Genomic DNA, 19,742 nt, shown 5'->3' on the forward strand with positions numbered 1-19,742 from the left:
AAAAATGGATGTACAGATTAATAAGACACAGAGACAGATTTTATTTTGAACCAAAAGTTAAAATTTTATTTGGAATATCAATATACCCCAAAAAAATAAAAATAAAAACTTCCTTTYATGTAATGAAATAGCCATTTGAAAATGGTAAAATAAAGATATTTATCATACTATTCTCTTCTAGTTATTGTACACATATTAAGGTTGTTTTTATTTTTCTGAATATAAATCTAGCTTGAGCTTTAAGGCTCCAAAAAGCCTAAAGCATGTAGTGGCCCTTTTGAGAAAGCAGATAAGTCAATCAGAGCTGCATTTTTTTCAGCAGACAGGCCTGTTTGAAGCTGTCCAGGRCTGGACAGAAGGGAGATTTCTCAGGAAGGTCACTGTTTCAGGGAAGTATTATTTTATACCCATTGGGAAATACACTCTAACCCCTCTTCATGCAGCATTTTACATTATGATRTCCTGGGGAGGGCCCTGGTTCCCCTTAACTGTCAAGTTAATGTACAGATCCAATCTTATTATTTGTGTTGGTACAGTTAATTTAATTTAAGAAATCAAATCCTACCCTGTGGTGTTTGCTCTGCTAGAAATTATGTCAGTGACAAGACCCTGGTCCTGCCTTTACCCCTGTAAGCAAAAGCCTGACTGTGATGCACTGCCTGCAACGGAGCATTCACGACAGCAGGACCAGGGACTTGTCCTTTAGCTCGCTTCCAATAAATGGAATGGAAAATGTATTGAAATACAACAGTGGAAACCTACTGACAATTCAGAGTTACAATTCTTGCCTTGTGGAGGGCTCAYTGATGCTAGGCTGGAAAATATGACTGCAGACCCATGTCAGAGCCTGARGAATGCCCCAGATGGTTCATGTCACCACTAAGCAAAAAGGGAATTCAAGTTTTGCATCACTCTCTACAACTGGGCTCCAGGGAGGTGAAGCAAAGCCACCTGAAGTCACTGACATCTCACCAGCAATCTCACTTTCAGCAGGCAGCGGCACAAATCCTCAACTTACGCAGTATAGACTGAAATTTGCTTTGATTGCTCCCTTTGTCAAAGGCCATCTTCACTACTTTATGTCTGTGTTTATGATTTCTATACAAAGATGTTACACTTCTGCTTCTGGATCTGAAATACAGGATAGGCTACAACTAGTGGAGATATTACAGCACTAATGCATTATATCTGGCACTGCTTACAAARGCTGCTGTTTCATGGTCACAATAATTGGTCTCTTACGCTCTCTGTTGCCTGAAACCACCTGAATATTGATCCCTGAGGTATCATCGTTTTCAACTAAAGCGTCCCAAGTTTTTACTTACAGGAGAAAAAAAAATAAATACACCCARGACTTGAACAAATTATTTGACTACGGATGTTCCTCCAAACAAATCCACAGACCCACAGTTGCACTCAAGGAGTAACTGCCTAATTTAAGTTCTGCAGGGGGGTCCCCTACATGGAAGCCACCCCATCCTGGGCACCTGGCACTGCACAGCCCACCCTCCTTCCACATTGCTTCTCCTCACCTTGGAAAGGAGTAACTGTTCAGCCTGGAAATACTTTGTCCTGGGATATGAAATCYATCTCCCTCTGTGTCTCTCCTGCAACTTGTGCTCAATATTTGAATGCTACTAACTTGCCTGGCTCTTTTGAATGATTCCTTTTGCACASCTCAGCCCTTATCTTGGAAGCAGAGCTTGTATCACGTTACTGTGAGATGCTGGTGAGAGGTCTCTTTTGGAGCCAGCTGCTCAAGTTGGGTGTTATCAGTGAGCCCAGACATTAATCATTTGTGACTCTGAGTTGCTGCAGGTCTGTAAAAAATGAGGGGTTTCCTTGTCATYACAGGCACAGTTTAAAGAAGCTGCAGAATTATCCAAGCTTTTGTCATTCCACTAACTAGTTGAAAATATTTTCCTTAAAGTGTTGACTACACGGAAGTAGTGTTAAGGAAGAGCCAAATTCTGCTGGCAGCTGCCGAAGCATAAATCCATACTGACCTTTCTGGTTTTATTTCAGTACACTGGACTAATGCATCAAAACATAAAACAGACATTGACCCTGAGACAGTGACCTCATCACCAGTGGAACTTTCCTGACTTTAACAGTGGATCCCATAACAGCATTTCCAGCATCTCTCATGGCTGTCACAGGTCCTATAATGCTTGGTAAATTTATATAAAGTTTGAGTCCCCCACAGCATGTGTGAATGMAACAGAATTACAGATTTCTTTAAAATAATTAGGGAAAAAAGGGTTCTGGTACTGGACAAAAAAGTCTGAAAATGTGACTCCAAGACTCAAACCAGGGGAAATAAGTAAGACCCAATTAGCTGTGTTTGTATCTTGTGGCTCAATGGCTGGAACAGCTGGAGTACTGCTGAGGTGTCATTACATTAGGGTTGACTAGCTCAGTGTTTAAGTATAAGCAAGTCATGTTTAAATATGATGCTTGTATGTTTTAGGGGGGAAAAAAAGTAAAAGTGGGTTTTTTTTCTCTTTTTGTCAAATTCTTTAATGCCAGTTACCACATTTGGCTCCAGTGGAAAACCTCAGAGGAAAAGCTCAGAGGTACAGGAGGGCCATAGGACCTGTGTAAATGTTTTAATTTCCTGAAGCAAATGGCAGTGTCACAGCCACCTCCCAGCATGACAATACATGTTCCCTACTTTGTCACTGTACCTTATGTGTCTGATACTGCTGTCCCTGCAAGTGCGCTTGTCTGCAGCCCAGTCACCTGCCAGGACASCCCTGAATTTGGTGCTGAGCTCCCCTTGCACACCAGGGGTCCCTCAGGCGGGTGACTGCACCGCAGCCGCWTCCCAGGCAGCAGGAAAGCTGCTCCCACACCAGCCTTGTCTGGGATGGCAGTGAGCACGACGAGGAGCAGCTGCTGGGAACGGTGAGGAGGTACCCATGAGGGCTTTGGGACATAGGGAGAGAGCAGGTGAATCTCTTGCTCTGCTGAAGTCAGTGTTGGCACTRCCAGCACCCAGAAATGTGGGGTTTTAATTCTATGCAATTAAGGAAAAGGGAGTATGGAACAGGGTAGGTTGTTGTTTGCAACCCACAGTGTTTTCTGCCCGTGGTAAACTCAGGCTGCAAGTCCTTGCCACGCTGGGATGTCACTTGTCACTGGTAATGGTTATGGGGCTTTAAAGTCATGAGCCATAAACCTCAATGAGCAGGAGCTGTGCAGGGCTCCCTCCCCTCTGCTCAAAGGCAGTCAGGCACACCGGCTYCGTTCAAAGCACAGCAAAGTGACCTCACTGACTTCAGAGTCCAAGATTTCTGCTCCACCTCAGCTCCAGACACTGGACCACTTCCAGCCCCTCTCACTCTATCTGAGAGACTTAAGACACACAGGACTGAGGGTCTAAATGGCACAATGGTGGGCTTCTAYTAACGCTTATCAACTAACTGCAGTAGACTTTAGTTTTGCCTTTTCCACTCTTAATCGGTCTTCTTAACCCGCTTTTTAGCCAGGGCAAAATTAAACATGAGGAAAAAGGCTTATTCAGCATTATAATTATCTACTTCCAAGCTGTATAACAAAATGGTTTACACATTTAATTGGTTTTGTCTAATATTTCCACGTATACAGTAGTCCTATTAATGAATATCATAGCTTCATTACTGCATATCACATTTTGCTATGTTTTGTACCATAAAATAATGTCAGCACATCAATAACTTAAATAACACAAATGTAAACTCATTTTCTGCTCRTTATAATTATGATTTTAGCCTGAAAAGGCCTTTTGATTTGTAAGACCATTCACATAATATGGAATGTAACTTTATTTGTTTTTTCTTTTGTATATAATGAGACACCGAAAGCCCTTGTCATCTCTTAACAGGATACTAAAGCAGCTCTGTTTCATGAATGACAGCACAATTAAAGCTAAAAATCATAATTAAAAAAAACCCTTTGTACTGTACAATCTCAAATTAAAGCAAGAAAGATAATGACAATCTTTAGCATTAGCCAGGAAATGTGATTCTCTGCCACTGGGCTGTTTTTTCTTGTTGACAATTCACAGAATGTGTATATGGGTGTAGTTATAGGTGTGTGTGTATATTCTATGCAGAACAGCAGTCCCTATTTTGTTGATCTAGTTTTTCTAATTGTTTAGTTAAACTACCTAGCTGTTACAATTTAGAATACTACATTTAACACATTTAACATCAAGTTTACATACTTGCGTCTTTGAAATACTAGGAACTTTTACACATTTTATTTGGCTTTGTAAGGACTGGAATATCACAGATAATGCAATCTACTTGCCTTTGAAAGAATATGGCTGKTCTCAACTAACTCCCTAAGGTTCAGAGTGAAATACATTTCTCCTTATATCTGTAGCTGACTTCAGAGAAGAAAGAGTGTCTTCTTAAGCGGTCAGTCTGATGTTACAGTACAGATTCTGCAGAGATATATATTTGTTTAACGAAGGATAATTCTCTCTGGACTTTAGAGTCAAGCTGTTGCAGCRAAATTACTTCATTTAGACTAATTTTTTTCTACACAAATCTCAAGAAAAACCTATTCCAAGTATGTTTTGTAGTAGTATCTCCACATGACCAGAGGAGGGCACTTTGAACATCTTTGCACTGCCCAGGAGGCAGATGCAGAAGCACAGTGATACCCAATGTCACACAGTCCTGCCACCTCTCCCAACTCAGGCAGGCATCCTCGTGTCTGCAAAAGCACAGAATCCGGATTGTACCACGGGGCTCTGTTCTGAAAACAGTGGGCAGATAAATCACTCTCTTCTTGCTAACTGYGATTTCTTCTGATTTCCCCCATTTAATTCAGTGTTGCTGCGGGCTAAATTAAGAGTAATGGATAATTCCCAAAGATCTCGTGAAGGGARTTGTCTCCCTCTCCTTCCTGAACATCCCTCCGCTATTAGCCCCTGGTAATTTAGCAAATATTGATTGATTTAACCCTCTATGACTTATCCTGCTGCAGAAATTCCTTGCCTTCAATTGAAAAATGCACTTGGAAAATGCACTCTCTGAGATATGTATTGCAACAGTGCATCTTTTCACATTAAACTCTTGTAAAAGTACTGCTCCTTTCAGCCTTCTGAGGGAGGTCACTCTGTGTCCCAGATCTGCTCTCCTGGCAGAGTACACAGCRAGCAGAGAAATCAATCTCTGCTCTTTTCCATTCATAACCACAGTGTGGAGTTCAGCCAGTTTCCATACAGGAAACATCTTTTTGGGCTTCATTTTGGCTAAAGGTATCAACCTTCTATGGAAAAGATTTTAATTCCACAACCTTATTGTTATTATAGAGAGACTTTTTTTTGTCACCTCTGCTTTTTTTTTTTTTTTTTTTTTTTTTTTTTTTTTTTTTTTTTTTTTAAGCTTTATGCAGTGAAATTATTAGAAAGGATTTAGAAACCTTTTTTTTAAAAACAGAAGTCTCTCCTCCACCTTGGGGAAACACACTGCTTATTTAATGTACTTTTTTCTCTCCCCTTAACATTATTCCATTCCTCTTTTCTTCTCTTTTTTTTCTTTCCTTTTTTCTTTTTTTTCCCTCTTCTTTCTTTTCTCCTTCTTTTCTAGAGCAGACAGGTACAAGAAGGAAGTTGTCTTTCGTCAGCAGTCCTTTGAGATAGAGTAGAATTCAGTGAGTCCTCACCATGATAGGATCATAAACTTACTGGGTTAAACCAYGCTAACTTTCCCTAAGCTGCCAAGTTTTAGCTGCACCATACATATATGTGTTTCCTTGTGCCTTTTTGTTTCTTATAATTTTGTTTTTCTTGATGACCCTGAGCTATSGCTTCTCGTTTCTACCACTAGTCAACCTTCCTTTCTTTTCTGGTTTTGCCGATATAGGCCTCAAAGAAAAAATGGCAGAAGAGCACAAAGTAGCTGAGGTACATGAGAGAGGACCAGATGATGTTCTGCACGTGGGAATGGCACTGGCCCTGCTGCATCCAGGAGAAGACCAGGTAATTGATCACGCAACCGATCAACATCTGAGTGATCTGCGACAAGGTGATGAACATGGCAAACTTGCGCGACACCCTGAAGCCAGCAGCCCGCAAGGCATAGTACGAGTACATGACGGCGTGTACTCCATAGTTCATGGTCATGAACCAGCCACCGCCAGCCACCATGTCCTTGTAGGAATACCACGAGTAAAGTAACACCGTGATGTGATGGTACCAGTGTAAGAAGATGAGCTTCTGCTTCCTAAGAATAATGAATATTGTGTCACCTGTAACAAAACGAAACACAGAACAAGAGGGGAGGAAATGAGAAACATATCAAACAATTCCATCATTACTGCAGTGCTCTCTTCCCTTTGCTRTTACTGGAGTATACACTACTTTAGAGCATGAAATACACCTCAGCTCTAGATCTGTGAGCCTGTCTAATCTGAGAGCTAGTTTGGCTCCTGTCTCTATGCAATCTTTAGAAAACCAATGCATGTCCATTTTCCTGTACGGATAACCTCRTCTGAAAACTCCACAGGTTTACTTGGTAGCCCTTTGCTGCAAACATTATCCACTGAAGTCTGGGGTGAGATAAGTGGTTGTCCGTGTATCATCTCTACTGTGAGACTGTCCATTACGTACTATGACTGAAAGAGAAATGCAGCTTGACAAAGAGCAGAAAACCAAGTGGAAGTATCAGAGTCCTCTGATTCAAATGTCTACAGGCAAACTGAACCTAGTTAAAATCATTAGAAACTTTTGAGCTAATATGCCAAAAAGCATATGCAAACCACTATACTAAAATGCCCAGAAAGAAATCTGGGTCATGTTAAAACGCACATCCCTTTTCTGCAAATTCATCTTTATAAAAAAGTAAATATTATTCCTCTTTCTTTTTTTCTTCCTTTTGCTTYTCATGATTGCAATGAGCATCTCRATTAGATACATGGATATACTGTTAYACACACAGTGTTTCCRAAAGGATCCCTGTGATTTGAACCTGCGGACGTAGTTTGATGTGTAAGTATCCCAGGAAGTCTAAGTCATAAATATTAGTCATGGATGGAAGCAAAACTGCACCGTCTTCACAAGCTCTATAATAAACCATAATGCTRCTGTTCACCTCATTAACTGCAAGATGTTGACTCATATTTTAATAAGTAATCGTAGGTTCAATTTATTGTTGCTGTGCAGTTCTAGCTGATGTTCCCCATTTAACAACTAAATTTCTGTGKGTTTGCAGCAATTTAAGCAGCAGGAAACTAAGGGATTCTGACACAGCAAAGCAACTGGTGTCTGTCTCGTTCCAGTTTTAATGCTGATGAATTGCTGTCCTCTAATTTGCTGAATCAAATTAACTGCTGAAAGGTAAAGTCTTATTTTTGCTGTACACCTGAACACAGTGAGAGCTGCAGTCCTTTAAGGTTTAATAAGGGCATCTTCCAAAATGAAAGCTGGAGGGCTGATCCTTTCCATTAGAACAACCTTTCCTGGCACTAATAAGCCATGGATGAGAACACATGAAGACAGACTATTAAGTGGGCTTTCACATGTATATCATAAGTATCCTTACCAAAAAAGCCGCTGGAGAGATAGAAGCTTATAAAAATCAGGGCTGGAAAAGCTGGGGCTATTATGGGAAATTGGTTTCTAATTGGAGAAAGCAGACAGCCACAGCTTTCACTGTCTAGGGAGGAAGCACCCTCCTGTTCATAATTGTACACTTAGATGTGTATTAAAAACCAAAAGCTGCAGAATGGAGGCAGAGCCTGACTCAAAGCTTCTTGCTGACACAGCTCCTATAGCCCACCCTCCACTTCTCTAGCCCTGGGTTTGTGACTGCCAATTATGCCACTCCTATTTGCCTACACATAGCTCAGGAAGGAGTGTGGAGCAGATTGCTTTTACTTCTTGACCACCCTGCTGTGTGTAATCTCTGCAATTTATTCCGGGACTGGGAAAGTTCTTATTCAACTGCACACTGATCTAACTTCAGCCAGGCTGGAATTAACCTCTAGAGACTAAAACAAGCAGTTTGGGGTTGGTGTGCTTACTCAGTTTTTCTAAGACTTAAAGCAGATTTTGACAGCCCTTCTTGTGCTTCCTGCATGGACATTTCTTCTCTAAAAATACACATATGCATATGAGAGAAAGAGAGAGAGGGTACTCACCTAGTTCGGGTGCTTTGCTTAGCACAAATGCATATGCCCAGAATTTGCTGACAGGTCCAATGTAAAAACTCTGGTCACACACTGACTGTTTCAGGCCTTTGGTCATCAAAATGTACAGCATATAAGCACCAGTTCGAACAGCACCGAATATACTTTAAAACAAAAAGAAAATTAWGCAAGGTCAGTGCACATTTGAAATCTACACGCCATCACTTCAAATCATTATGAGGAGAAGATGATAACTGTGTGGAAATAATAAGTTTGAGACAGCTTAAAAGCTGGAGAAGCTCTGCTGGCTTCTAGGAAGTTACTCTGAGCTCASACTTGTAAACTGGACTGCAGCCACATCCCCTGGTGAATGTCTGGAGTGGTAACATCAGTGGTTTTTTTATCTCATTACTACAGTAATGATGCTTCAATTTTCAGGAGCAGGAAAATATCTATTTCAGCTCAAAACAACACGCTGAGTTTTGATGCTGATGGCTGGGAAACTACAAGAAATGAGTTGATAAAATGCTGTATCATCAACAMAATCAGGACCAAATCCCTCTTCTGGTTTCCTCAGTTTTCTCTCATCTCTCCCTGTATTTGTTACATCCAGGGAGCTCTGAGCACAGATAAACCCAGGCAGGGCACACGGATTTTGATGAGGAATCTCCAGTCAGAGCCRGTGTTTTAGTGTACGTGCTTGACTTCATCCCTTAACAGGTCATTGCTAACAGAGGAAACAGGTACTTAAATCAAGCTGTAAACAGCAGATTCAAAATCAAAATGAGATGCAAGRTAACAGTGTTCTGTAAATGAGAAACATCAAGAGATTTGTAACAGTATTAATTAACTATTAATTATCTTATTAATAGATGGGATAGGTTGACATCCAGCTCATGTAAGGARCAAAGGCTTTTGTCTCACCAGCAAGGAGCTCTGCAGAAGGAAATGYCTCACTGTTTTATGGCAAGAACATGCCTGCCCATTGTCTAGCACTGTAGCTTGGTGGCCCTTCAYAAGCTGTGATGAACACTGGGTGAAGGAAGTAGCTTTCAAAAAAACAGGAGCAAAGACAGATGCAACCTATTTTGGCGTTGAATATATCCTACTTTATGCCTGTATTATACGTCCTCATCCCTCTACCCAGCTCCATCTTACCTCCCCTCCAACTTCTTTGTGACCTTGACCTACCCTGGTTCCCACTCTGCCTTGTTKCCTTTCATGACAATTACATGGCAGCAGGCAAAACAAGCCAYMTAAAACTGATGTATAAACACATGTRGGTAATGCAAGCTACCATTTCTGCAAAGTGTGTGAAAGAAGRCACAGTTCCTCTGAAGTTATAGATTCTCTGCTACTTGTCTTGTGAAGACCGTATTCTTTAAAAAATACGCTTCAAAATCATCAAGGCAGCCCCAAAAGCTGACTTCTGTGGCAGTTTTTATGGCACTTGTTCAGACTAGAGATTTTAGTAAGCCATACCAACTGCTGGCCTAACTCACATATCATTTGCATGGAGTACTCAGATTTCCAGATCTGCAGCATTGACACACCCAGTCAAATCTGCAGCTGGCTCTCCCCTGTCCACTGCACRGCATCTGCAGCCAAGTGGAGTGCCACAGTGCCTGCTGCTCTTCGGGCTGTCAGGGGCATCACAGAGGGGCTCTACAGTCAGGTCATGCCCATGGAGAAGTGCTGCATCCTGGCTYCTGCACCATCACCCTTTGATGCCAAGAGGTTCCACTGCACCATCACGAAATTCAGACAACTGTGAGAACTTACAAAGCCACTATTATTATCTGCTATTTGCACAGTGGTATTTGCTCATGGGCTCTAGTGACAGATGAGTCCTGTTGTGCCATGTGCAGGTGACACCCTGCTGTGGTACAGGGGTGCTGGAGAAGTTCAGCTGAGGCTGTGTTTCCATCAGCATTGCCCAAAGCAAGGCACRCATTCCCAGGCTCAGGCAAGAGCCACTGCAGTCTCTCACGTTCATCCACCCCTGCATGCAGAGGAGACAGTGCAGGGCTGTCAGCATCCATGCAGCCCATGGTGCATCCTCTGCATGAAGGGCTGTTTCCACCCAGAAATGCTCTCTCAGCACACTTCTCTCACATCTTTCAGGCATCGGTCATTTTAACTTAGCAGAGAGAGCCAAAACCTGCAGGAGGAGTTTTGAAATGAAGTGCAACTCATTCTGTGTCTTCTCTTTGGTGTTTAAAACATGCCTCTTTTTTTTTTTTTTTTTTTTTTTTTTTTTGTTTTTAAAACCTTTCCTTTTTTTTTTTTTTTTTTTTTTTCTTTTCTCAGGAGCTGCATTTCTCATTCCCAAGAAGACAGGAGATCCTGACAGAGATGTGATCTGATCACTTCCTGAGGCAGTGAACTCCTCAGGCTAGCCAGGGCATGCTGTTGCCTGCTCCTATGGTTTGGGTGGTTGCAAAACTGGGTGGAGGAGGATCAGGCAGAATACCTAATGATACACTGGCTCTCCCATTAGCAAGTATCTCAGTGCTGACATTAAAGTTGGGGGGGAGGAAGGAAACTTTAAATTATGAAATCAAATAGCTGGAAGAAATATGCCTTTMCCTATAAAGAAGCTGTATTCCTTTTCTAAAAAATTGTTACTAAAGTTTTTAAACCAAAGAGAATTTCGTGCCATGAACACAAACACAAATGTGAAGAACACTTGTTGGAGCAACAGGCAAACAATGATCTAATTGTGATTGAGTAGGGACACCCAGGGATCTAATCTAGACTGATAACAGAGCCAAAGAGTCTGTGCCTGGTGGGGATTAGAGTGTCCCTTTGCAGTCTCTGAGATTATATTGATGTAACTCTTTCTGTCTTTCTGCTACGCAGCTACTGCAGAGCTGTCCTTGGAGTGCACACACACACTGAATCACACTCACATACTTTTCTACAATTCCACAGGATGGTGGTTTCCTCTAGTTCCATGACTCTAGAATTGACTTCAGTTCCAGCTCTACATGCTGTGAGTCAGACTGATCTGTATTYTTTATCAGCAGAAACCAAGTTACACTTTCATGTAATTCACGACGGAAGGCTTTATGAATAAGAAGGACAGCAAGCTGGAAGGAACTGATTCAATTACCCAGACAGGCACCATGAGCAGGTAGCTGCTTAGGAGAGGTGYTGCATGCCAAAACACCACCCTGCCAACAAGTACATGCCACCTGAGACTCAAAGGGATCTAATGCATGCCTGCAAATGTGCCTTGGAGCCAGGGAGCTAGGACTGCTCTTTGTGCCTCTGCCACTTAATCTTGTTTGTTCTGTAAGGTAAAATCAACCAACAGATTTCTGTCTTGCAAAGACATGATGTGCAGCAGAGTGATGACACTGCTTAGTCAGTAAATCACTTCTGCTTCATTCTGTCCTCGCCCTGCTCTCTGCTGTAGCTTTTGTGAGATATTGAAATGAACTGCTTACCAAAGCAGTCTGTCTGGTGGGAATCATCTGCAGGGATTTCAGAAATAAGGTAGCAGTGAATTACTGTACAATTAYAGTCTTTTCCAACTCGAGAGACTGMTCAGAAACAAACTGCACTATCTAATGCAGCTTTCTCATCTATTCAGGCTCAAAATGTCCTACATTCTCCTCCCTTCAGGCAGTGACCTGTCTGGTAGGTTAACAAATGCCCAATTGATATTTTACTGGTCCATAGTATGATCACAATACATCCATGAGTAAAATACAAACTAATATTTTTCCCTCTCARACTTGTTTTCARATGGGTTAGTGGGCTGRCCCTGGCTGCACACCAGGTGCCCAGGAAAKCTGCTCTATCAGCCCCCTCCACAACTGAACAGGAGGGAGAAAATATGTCAAAARGCTCCTGGGTTGGAACAGAGGCACAGAGAGATCACTCACCTGTTACCATCATGGGCAAAACAGAGTCAACTTGGGGAAATGGCTTTATTACAAATCAAATTAGGGTATAGTGATGAGAAACAAAAGCTAAATATTAAAAACACCGCCCCATCTTCCCTTCTTCCTTGGCTTCCCTTTATCCTGAATTCTCTACCTCCTCTTCCCCAGTGGCRAGGCAAGGAGGGGGATCAGGAAAGGTCCTCCTTTCCAAAATCTGCCCACAGAAATTCAATACTCAGAGGGCCTCAAAACACATCCCATGTATGGGTTAGGCACAGAATTAAGGAAGAGGGAAACTGAGGGCTGGAGAGCTGGCTGGTGGGAAGACAATGCAGGCTTTAATGTCTCAAGCCTATTGCTGGTTTTCGCTGTCTCCATCCTATTTGCCTCACTCACTTCAGGAGGGAGTGAAGTATTGGTTTCCCAAAAGCCCTAGTGAGCAGCAGGTACCTTAAGCCTTCAGTCCAACCCCAGCTGCCATTGCAGCAGGCTCAGCTCCTCCTCACAGCAGAGGTCACTGACCATTTTTTTTTTGCCCATTTTTGCTGGGGCTGCTTTCTATGGAGACCCATCCCTGCACTTGGCTCCTGACACCTCTGGACATCCCAGTCCAGGATGAACACTGCAGAGCAGGGAATGTGACTTCCAAATAAAAACAGATTTAAAAGTTCAGCACAGAATATCAACATATCCTAAGGGATAATCACAGAGCACAAAGTCTCTGCTCTGGTTTCCATCTTAAAAAAAATGTAACCAAAGAAACCATGCAATATGCATATGAAGAACTAAATAAAGATGGCATTGTAGGGGATAGAAGTCTTGATGATGGCTATGGATGARTGAAAAGTACGTTATCTACGAGCTGGAGATGGGTAGTGGAGTCTTTCCGAGAGCATGCCATCCCCCGTGCCCAGCACCAGCAGAGAGCAGCAGGGAGCCCGCAAACAAGACCCAGCCATGCTGCACTAAATTAAGGGCTGTTGGCACTTCAAGCAGAACCCTCCTTTCCCAGCCTCACAGGCTGTTCAACAGCTCAAACCACTGGCACTCAGCTGGTTCAACCAGGCTCTGAGCTGTTGGACTACRCTGTCCTGAGGGTGTGCTGGGCTAGTCCAGCAGCGAGCCAGCTGGCCACCCAGACACAGCTCCCACGGGTCCAGCTCCTGCTCCCAGCCTGGGGCCCAGCTGGAAAAGAGAAGAAATATTAATTCTGCCCCAACCTGATTACRTCGTGACTCACAGGAGTCCTGGCAGGTGAGTCTGTGCCCTGGGAGCACAAAGCTGTGGCAAAAAGCACAACATCCTCCTCTGTGAAAGCCACATTGAGCAGACAGTGGTCCTGGGAAAGCAGCTGAGGTGACCACACTGACTGCAGCATGCTTCTACCATAGCAGCAAGAAAAAAGGGGAAGCAGGTTCTTTAGCTGTTTGTTGACTTCCTTTTTTTTTTCATTTTATCATGTGAAATATTTACAGAGAGAGCACTCTGAATTCAAAAGAAATGTTTCAAGGGCAGCAGGTGAAGAATGTGGAGCTTCCTACACCTTCCYTCACAACAAATCAAATGATGTTCACCTTCCTGTTCTGTTCAGCAGCAGTACTTTGGCCATCATTCCAAGTTTCYCTTCTGCCGCTGAAGAGTTATCTCTTAACATAATAATATGACCTTTCTGTGCCCTTCTGATTTAAATCCCAGCGTCCTCAGGAAAGAGGAAAGTTGTGCTGCTAATTCCCAGGAGAGTGGGATGTACAGCAAACCCTCAGTCTGTCAGGTCTGAGCAGCAGAGCACACCTGGAGACAGCAGTTACTGCCAAAAGGGGCAGCAGAGCATTTCTGTGCTTAGCCCAGCAACAGAACACATGCAAAATACAACAGCCTCCTGACTTTTACTGGTGCCTGGGTGCTTATTCAAAGCCTGCTGCTCTAAAACCTTTTGTGGGCAGACTTGCTAGACTGTTTTGAGGCTGGGAAATGCATTGAGACCATGAGAGCAGCCTCCTTAAGAGCCTGTCTGACAGAGGCAGCATTCCTTTTTCCACCAGGAGGGAACTGGTGAAAAACCTTCAGTGCACTGAATCAACCTTCCAGTGCACTGAAGCAAAAGGCAAGTGAGAAATACGTTTCCTGGCTAATTAGGTTTCCTTAAACTTTTGCATCCATGGGCACATGTTTACAGGATATCAAAGGAGCAGCAGAACCCACCAGAAATTGCAATTGTTTTAATCTGCTTTCTGATACCCAAGCTGCTCTTGGGTGTTTGTGGGTTGGTTAGATTTCATTGCAGCTGTTCCTCAACTTCTTTTTAAAATGCATCACCTCTTAAGTCTTCTTGTGATTTTTTTCCACATGTATCTGGCCAGCTCTGCAGGGGGAAGGGAGGAGCAGCACCAACTTCACTGTGCAGTATGCAATATGGGATGGTACAGTATTAAAAAAAAATAAAAAAGTTGGATACTCCAGATGGAACAAATCTTCCAAAAGAGAGGTAGAACCAATTATGCCTATGAAAATAATCCTGGATGTTCTTGCATTTAAACAGGTGTAGAAACTATTTGGTTTCTTTAGAACTTGTCTTTGATTGCAAAATCATGGTATTTGCACTGTACGGTGAGAAGCTGATCATTAAATACAAACGAAATGTGACCAATGACTAAAAGCTGTCATTCAGCTGCTATTCAGTGACCTACATKGGAATTAAAGGCTCTTATTTTGATTTCACGGAGTTCATGAGATCTGTGGTTAAGTCATTGCAGTACAAGTCCTCTAAACTCACAAAAAAGCAGCCTGGAAAAGGATCTGGCACCCAACATCCTAAATGGTCAATGTGACACAAGGGGAACCTCTATGAAATATTAATTTGTGTTAGTATCTGACTAGAAGAACCTGCTTTGTAAGTCTGCACCTAGTYATTAAAATATTTTGCTAGGTTTGTGGAAGAGGGTTTAACTTTCCAAATTAAATTAATCAGTCTCTTGGTCAGTGAAAGATACACAGCGATATGGCACTCACCTAAATGATAAAAAAACTTTGAAGAATAATAGTACTGACTATGGATTTGGTCACTCCTAACTCTAAACRTAGTATTTTTCAGGCGATTTGTAAGCATTTAAAAGACAAGACTTCTTAACAGTGAGTTACTTTGATATCCTAGAGAGACACTTGTTCAAATTACAGCTGATDAACTCAGCCCAACTGTTATTTTTATAAGAAATAGTAAAGAAAATTAGTGTAATTAGGCTATTGCTTCATCATCTTTCAACATTTCCAAAGTGCTTTCAAACAATGCCAAAGTTAGTGACCGAGAGGGAGACCTGTTCCTGCAGAAAGAGTGTTGTTTTAAGAGTCTTGTAAATCACTTCTCTGTTTTACCTCCAAGAACCGATCCAGGTACCTCCCCAGAAGGCTCTGTCTCATCACTGAATCCACTTTAGATAAAAAGGACATGACCATTCTCTCCACAGAGCAGACTTTCCTCTGCCATACCCAAATCTTGGTCCTCTCTGCTTTCCAACAGCCAAGACCTACCATGTCCAGCTTGGGCTGTCCCCGAGTTACCAACACCTCAATAAGATTCAGGCCAGCAACTGCTTTAAATCAGACAATCCTGTGWGAAGCACTGCTAACTACAAAGCTGTTTATAAGTTGGGGGTCTATTCAGGTAACTTCCTTCAGACTTCTGTCTTTGTTGGCATCKCCAAGGCCCTTAACACAGTATTTGTGAATACTTCACAGAACTTTATGGCCTTTACTCATGTGACAGACTTCTAAGGTGGTTAAGCATAAGACCCATTTCGAAGACAGCGAGGTGGAGCTAACTGAAATTTAATTGCCCTGTCAAAAGTCTGTGTCCTGGTTGCAGTAAGAACTCATGTGCAACTTCATGAGTCCAAGGCAGTGGGTTCAATCCCACTGTGGGCCATTAACTTAAGAATTTGACTCGATGATCTTTGTGGGTCCCTTCCAACTCASAATATTCTGTGAATCTGTGAGCTCTGGTTCAGTGCCCTACCCATGAGGTCTGTTTGATGTAAGCAGAAAGAGGTCTGACCTCACTCTGTAGCAATGAAAACAGTATGGTTGAAGTAACAGTAAACACACTCCAGTAAGAGGAATTTTCTTCAGAGTCCTTTGACCTACTACAGACTTTTACTCCACTTTTTAAAGTTGCTCTCTAAACCTTCAAGTTCCAAGTCCTTCATCTTAATTACCTAAGGTACACCTATATATTCCAAGACMAATAGTTTATAGACACGAAAGCTATTAGTACGCCTCTTAACAACACTTCATTGCCCTTACATTTTGGTATTTTGGTGGCACACTTCCAAGATCTAAAAACACAGAGTGATTTGCAGAGACGTACAGTTCAAGTTTACAAAGCTGTGCTGTACTAGAAACTCCACCAGCTGAAAACTTTCTCACCTAGCCAGAACACCAGATGTGCCTTCCACAGATGCAGTCAGACCCTTGCTCTCCTTCTGTTTGCCCTGGATATGTCAAGCAAACACCAGYGTGGATTTGGCCCGACACAGTGACAGAGAATGTGAACCGACAGAGAGAGTCTCAAGAGCATCCGTGCTTCTACCTCCTCCCCACTGTCACACCTCCTGRCTTTGCACAGGACCAGACTGCAGCAACTTACCCTAACCATAAAAGAAAATACTTGCATTTTCAACCTCATGGAAGCTTTGCAGTTGTTCTAACTATTGTCRTTGTTTTGCACCAGTCAACTCCAGAATAAAATCAGGTAGAGATTGGAATCTATGATGGAGTGCCTAACGCCTTGTGCCATGAGCAGATACAAAAGTGAGGTGGAAAATTCAATGCCAATATGCTTAAAAGCTCCTATTCTCGTTTATGTATGCCTTCAATTGACAAAACTACAAAAATGCAGTTGTAATCCTATTCAGCAGCTACGGATTCTGTGGAAAATCTATTTTAAAAGGCTTCTATGCAGCCAAGTCTATGAAGGAAAAGCCTGAAGACATAACCAGTGAATCAACCATGGACAAAACCAGAACCCTAAACTCTCACTGTAAAATGAAAAAATCTGATTATTTCAAAGTCATTCTTTCAGAGAACTGCAATGCTTCTTTTTGTACGTTCGGGATGTAGTAGGACTATCATAACATTACTGAGCACGTAAGCTTTCTGCTCTATACTGTTTGCATTTCACTGGGGGGAAAAAAAATCACACAGGCTATAATTTTCTCACATTTTCCTTTAAGAAACATAATTTTGGGCACAGATGTGAAAAAATGTTACCAAGTTCCCTCTGGTGCTGATGAATTATAGTAACTATTAACATACTCATTCTATATTTAGCAAGTTTAGTGCAAAACTGTAAAAGCAAAGAAGGAGGTTTTTGCCACCRTATTTTACCCCTTGTTAACTGTGTTTAGACAACCGTGTGCTCAGTTACTACAGTTCAGCTGCTAGCAGATGACTGAAAGCACAGTAAGTCCCTCATGCCTGTGTCCTCCAAAGCCTAACCTATAGATAGTTATTTGGGGCCATTATTTCTTCTCTTACAATAGCAGAAGAAAGAAAAAATTACAGAAAAAGCATCTTGGTTCCATTATATACTTTCTTCCTATGATAACCGAAGATCTTTAAAAGCCCTTTTTCAAAAATTAAGAGAACAGTCATTTAAGAGCACTTATGTTAATCTCATTCTTCAAAAAGAACACAGAACTCATCCTCTTCAGCCCATGTGTCTGAAAGGCTGCAAGGTATCTACAAAATGTAATTGTAATTAAGAGCACAATTTTCACAAATGTTTCAGACTAGAAAATGCCTTTAACTTCCTAAACTGCCTAAAAGCTTGTAATGACTAATCCCTTTGTTCCCACTTGCAATTTTACCTCTCCAGCTGAGAGAGGAGAGGGAATGCACCATTTGAAAATGTTCACTTTCTTTGGGGAGGTGCATGTGAAATACGAGCAATGGGCATTCTGTGTGGCACTTCCCTGCTCTGAGCTCCTGTATCCATGCATCCATCCCACAGTGAGCTCTGCTGGCCCTCCCATGCTGGAGCTATCCCACCCCACCACCCATCCCACAAGCAGGCTGCTGCCCCCRGTGCCCTGCTGCCCACCCCATATACTGCTCTGGCTGGTTCCATGGCCATGCCATTTACCTGGACTGGTGAATGATGCARCTAAAACAGTCTCTCCTCCACTCTTTCATTTTAATGACGTGATTTCAGTGCTCTCATTCATAGTGGGCAGAACAAAGACTGAGGAARGCAGGAGCCTTTCCAGCCAGCCTTGGCGTTGTAGTTCAAAATGTGGCACAGTGCTCTGAGCAGCTACTCTGCTCCAGGAAGCCAATGAAAATGCATTTAAGACACCGGCTGGCATCTCTGCTGGACCTTGTTTCAAAGAAACTCCTTCACAGGGTGACAGAAAATCTCAGGACTGACTCAAAAGCTCGGAAATACACAGGCTACAGTCGAGAATGCAGCAGAAACTGTACCAGTGGTACCATTCTGTATATTACAGATTCCATCTCTATCATCCACTACTCTGAGAAACAAAAATGGGTCCCTCCAAAACATACACAAATGCAAGAGCATGAGAACACCAAGAATTTAACAAGCCCCACCAGTAAAACCTTTCTTCTGATGCTTTGCTGCCAGCTGCTCYTCAGCCTCTCCTCCTGACCATTTCCTAACTGGGAAGGAAAACAAATGGATCTTGCAGTTCATGCACACAGTCCTCCTTTACCTTCCTTGAAGGTGAAGGAGACTCATTCAGGGTGCAGTCCAAGCCACAGTAATGTTGAAATTAAAAAAGGTAGGAATAGGGGAAATGAGGAATAACACTTTTTTTTCGGTATGGTGCTCGCTTATCCTAAAACCTGCTGGCTAGCATTACTGGAAGTTTTATAATGAGGCTCTCGGTACCATGTGTGCAAGCACAACTTGTGCTGATCTTTGCAGCTATTATCACTCTTTTKGGCAGAAGACTTTTCTTTGCATGAATTCATGCATACTTCGAAGTTTGGGCTCAGTCCTGTYGAAATCCCAAAGCAAATCTGAGACAATTCCCCTTCCATTTCCAAACAAGACCCCCACAACTGAAGCCTTGCTTTTCAGACCTGTCTACTGTACTGACCCAGATGCCTTTCCAGAAAGCTTTTCAATGCAAATCATTTCAGTCGGGACCAAAACCTGAAGTCAGGCCAGCTCAGACTGATTTAGAAATTGTGCAAATATTTTACATGGCTCTAAGAAATAATACATCACTTGTGCAGCCTTACAGACCCATAAGCACATGCATACATGCCTGGGTGGTGTTAGGATCCCATGTKATAAATTTTGGGGAGGGTAATGAGRTCTRTTAAAGCGATGGCTCGCTCTGTGGTTTCCAAGAGAGGGCAGATACTGCGCCTCTTGCATCAGCCTTTCTTRTCCTCCTTGGCAATAAATCCCTCAGTGTGGGGCCACTCCCTTCAGCCCTTCCCTCTTGTTGGCAGATTTCTTAGTCATAACTCACCTGGCTCCCCAAATAATTTCTTTGTCCTTTTTATTGACAAAACTGGAAGGAAAGCCAGACCTAACTTATTTCTTTCCCTCCCCAGGGACCTCATTAAGCATACCCAAACAGTGACATCTCTGCAGGGCACCGGATCAATGGACACTGTCATCTGGAGATTTTAATCACATTAACAGCACAGCAGAGGAAAATCCATCTGATTCTCCCTTGCTCAAGTGGCAAACTCAACAAT

At 42.4% G+C, this 19,742-nt stretch overlaps 1 protein-coding gene across 1 annotated transcript in view; it reads right to left on the reverse strand.

Annotated features, from left to right (window-relative positions):
* Positions 1-2,493: 2,493 nt before the first annotated feature.
* The window catches only part of ELOVL6 (ELOVL fatty acid elongase 6), a 74,757-nt gene continuing 57,508 nt past the window's right edge, over positions 2,494-19,742 (reverse strand). The window contains exons 3-4 of the mRNA XM_057370730.1: positions 8,134-8,285; positions 2,494-6,243 (exon numbers count right to left, since the gene is read on the reverse strand). Coding sequence (XP_057226713.1) covers positions 5,819-6,243; positions 8,134-8,285 — 577 coding nt within the window. The 3' untranslated portion in view covers positions 2,494-5,818. The remainder of the gene's footprint in view (positions 6,244-8,133; positions 8,286-19,742) is intronic.

Source organism: Malurus melanocephalus, unplaced genomic scaffold (assembly GCF_030028575.1).
Source record: "Malurus melanocephalus ecotype Western Australia unplaced genomic scaffold, MMel_1.1 scaffold_131, whole genome shotgun sequence".
NCBI lineage: Eukaryota > Metazoa > Chordata > Aves > Passeriformes > Maluridae > Malurus > Malurus melanocephalus.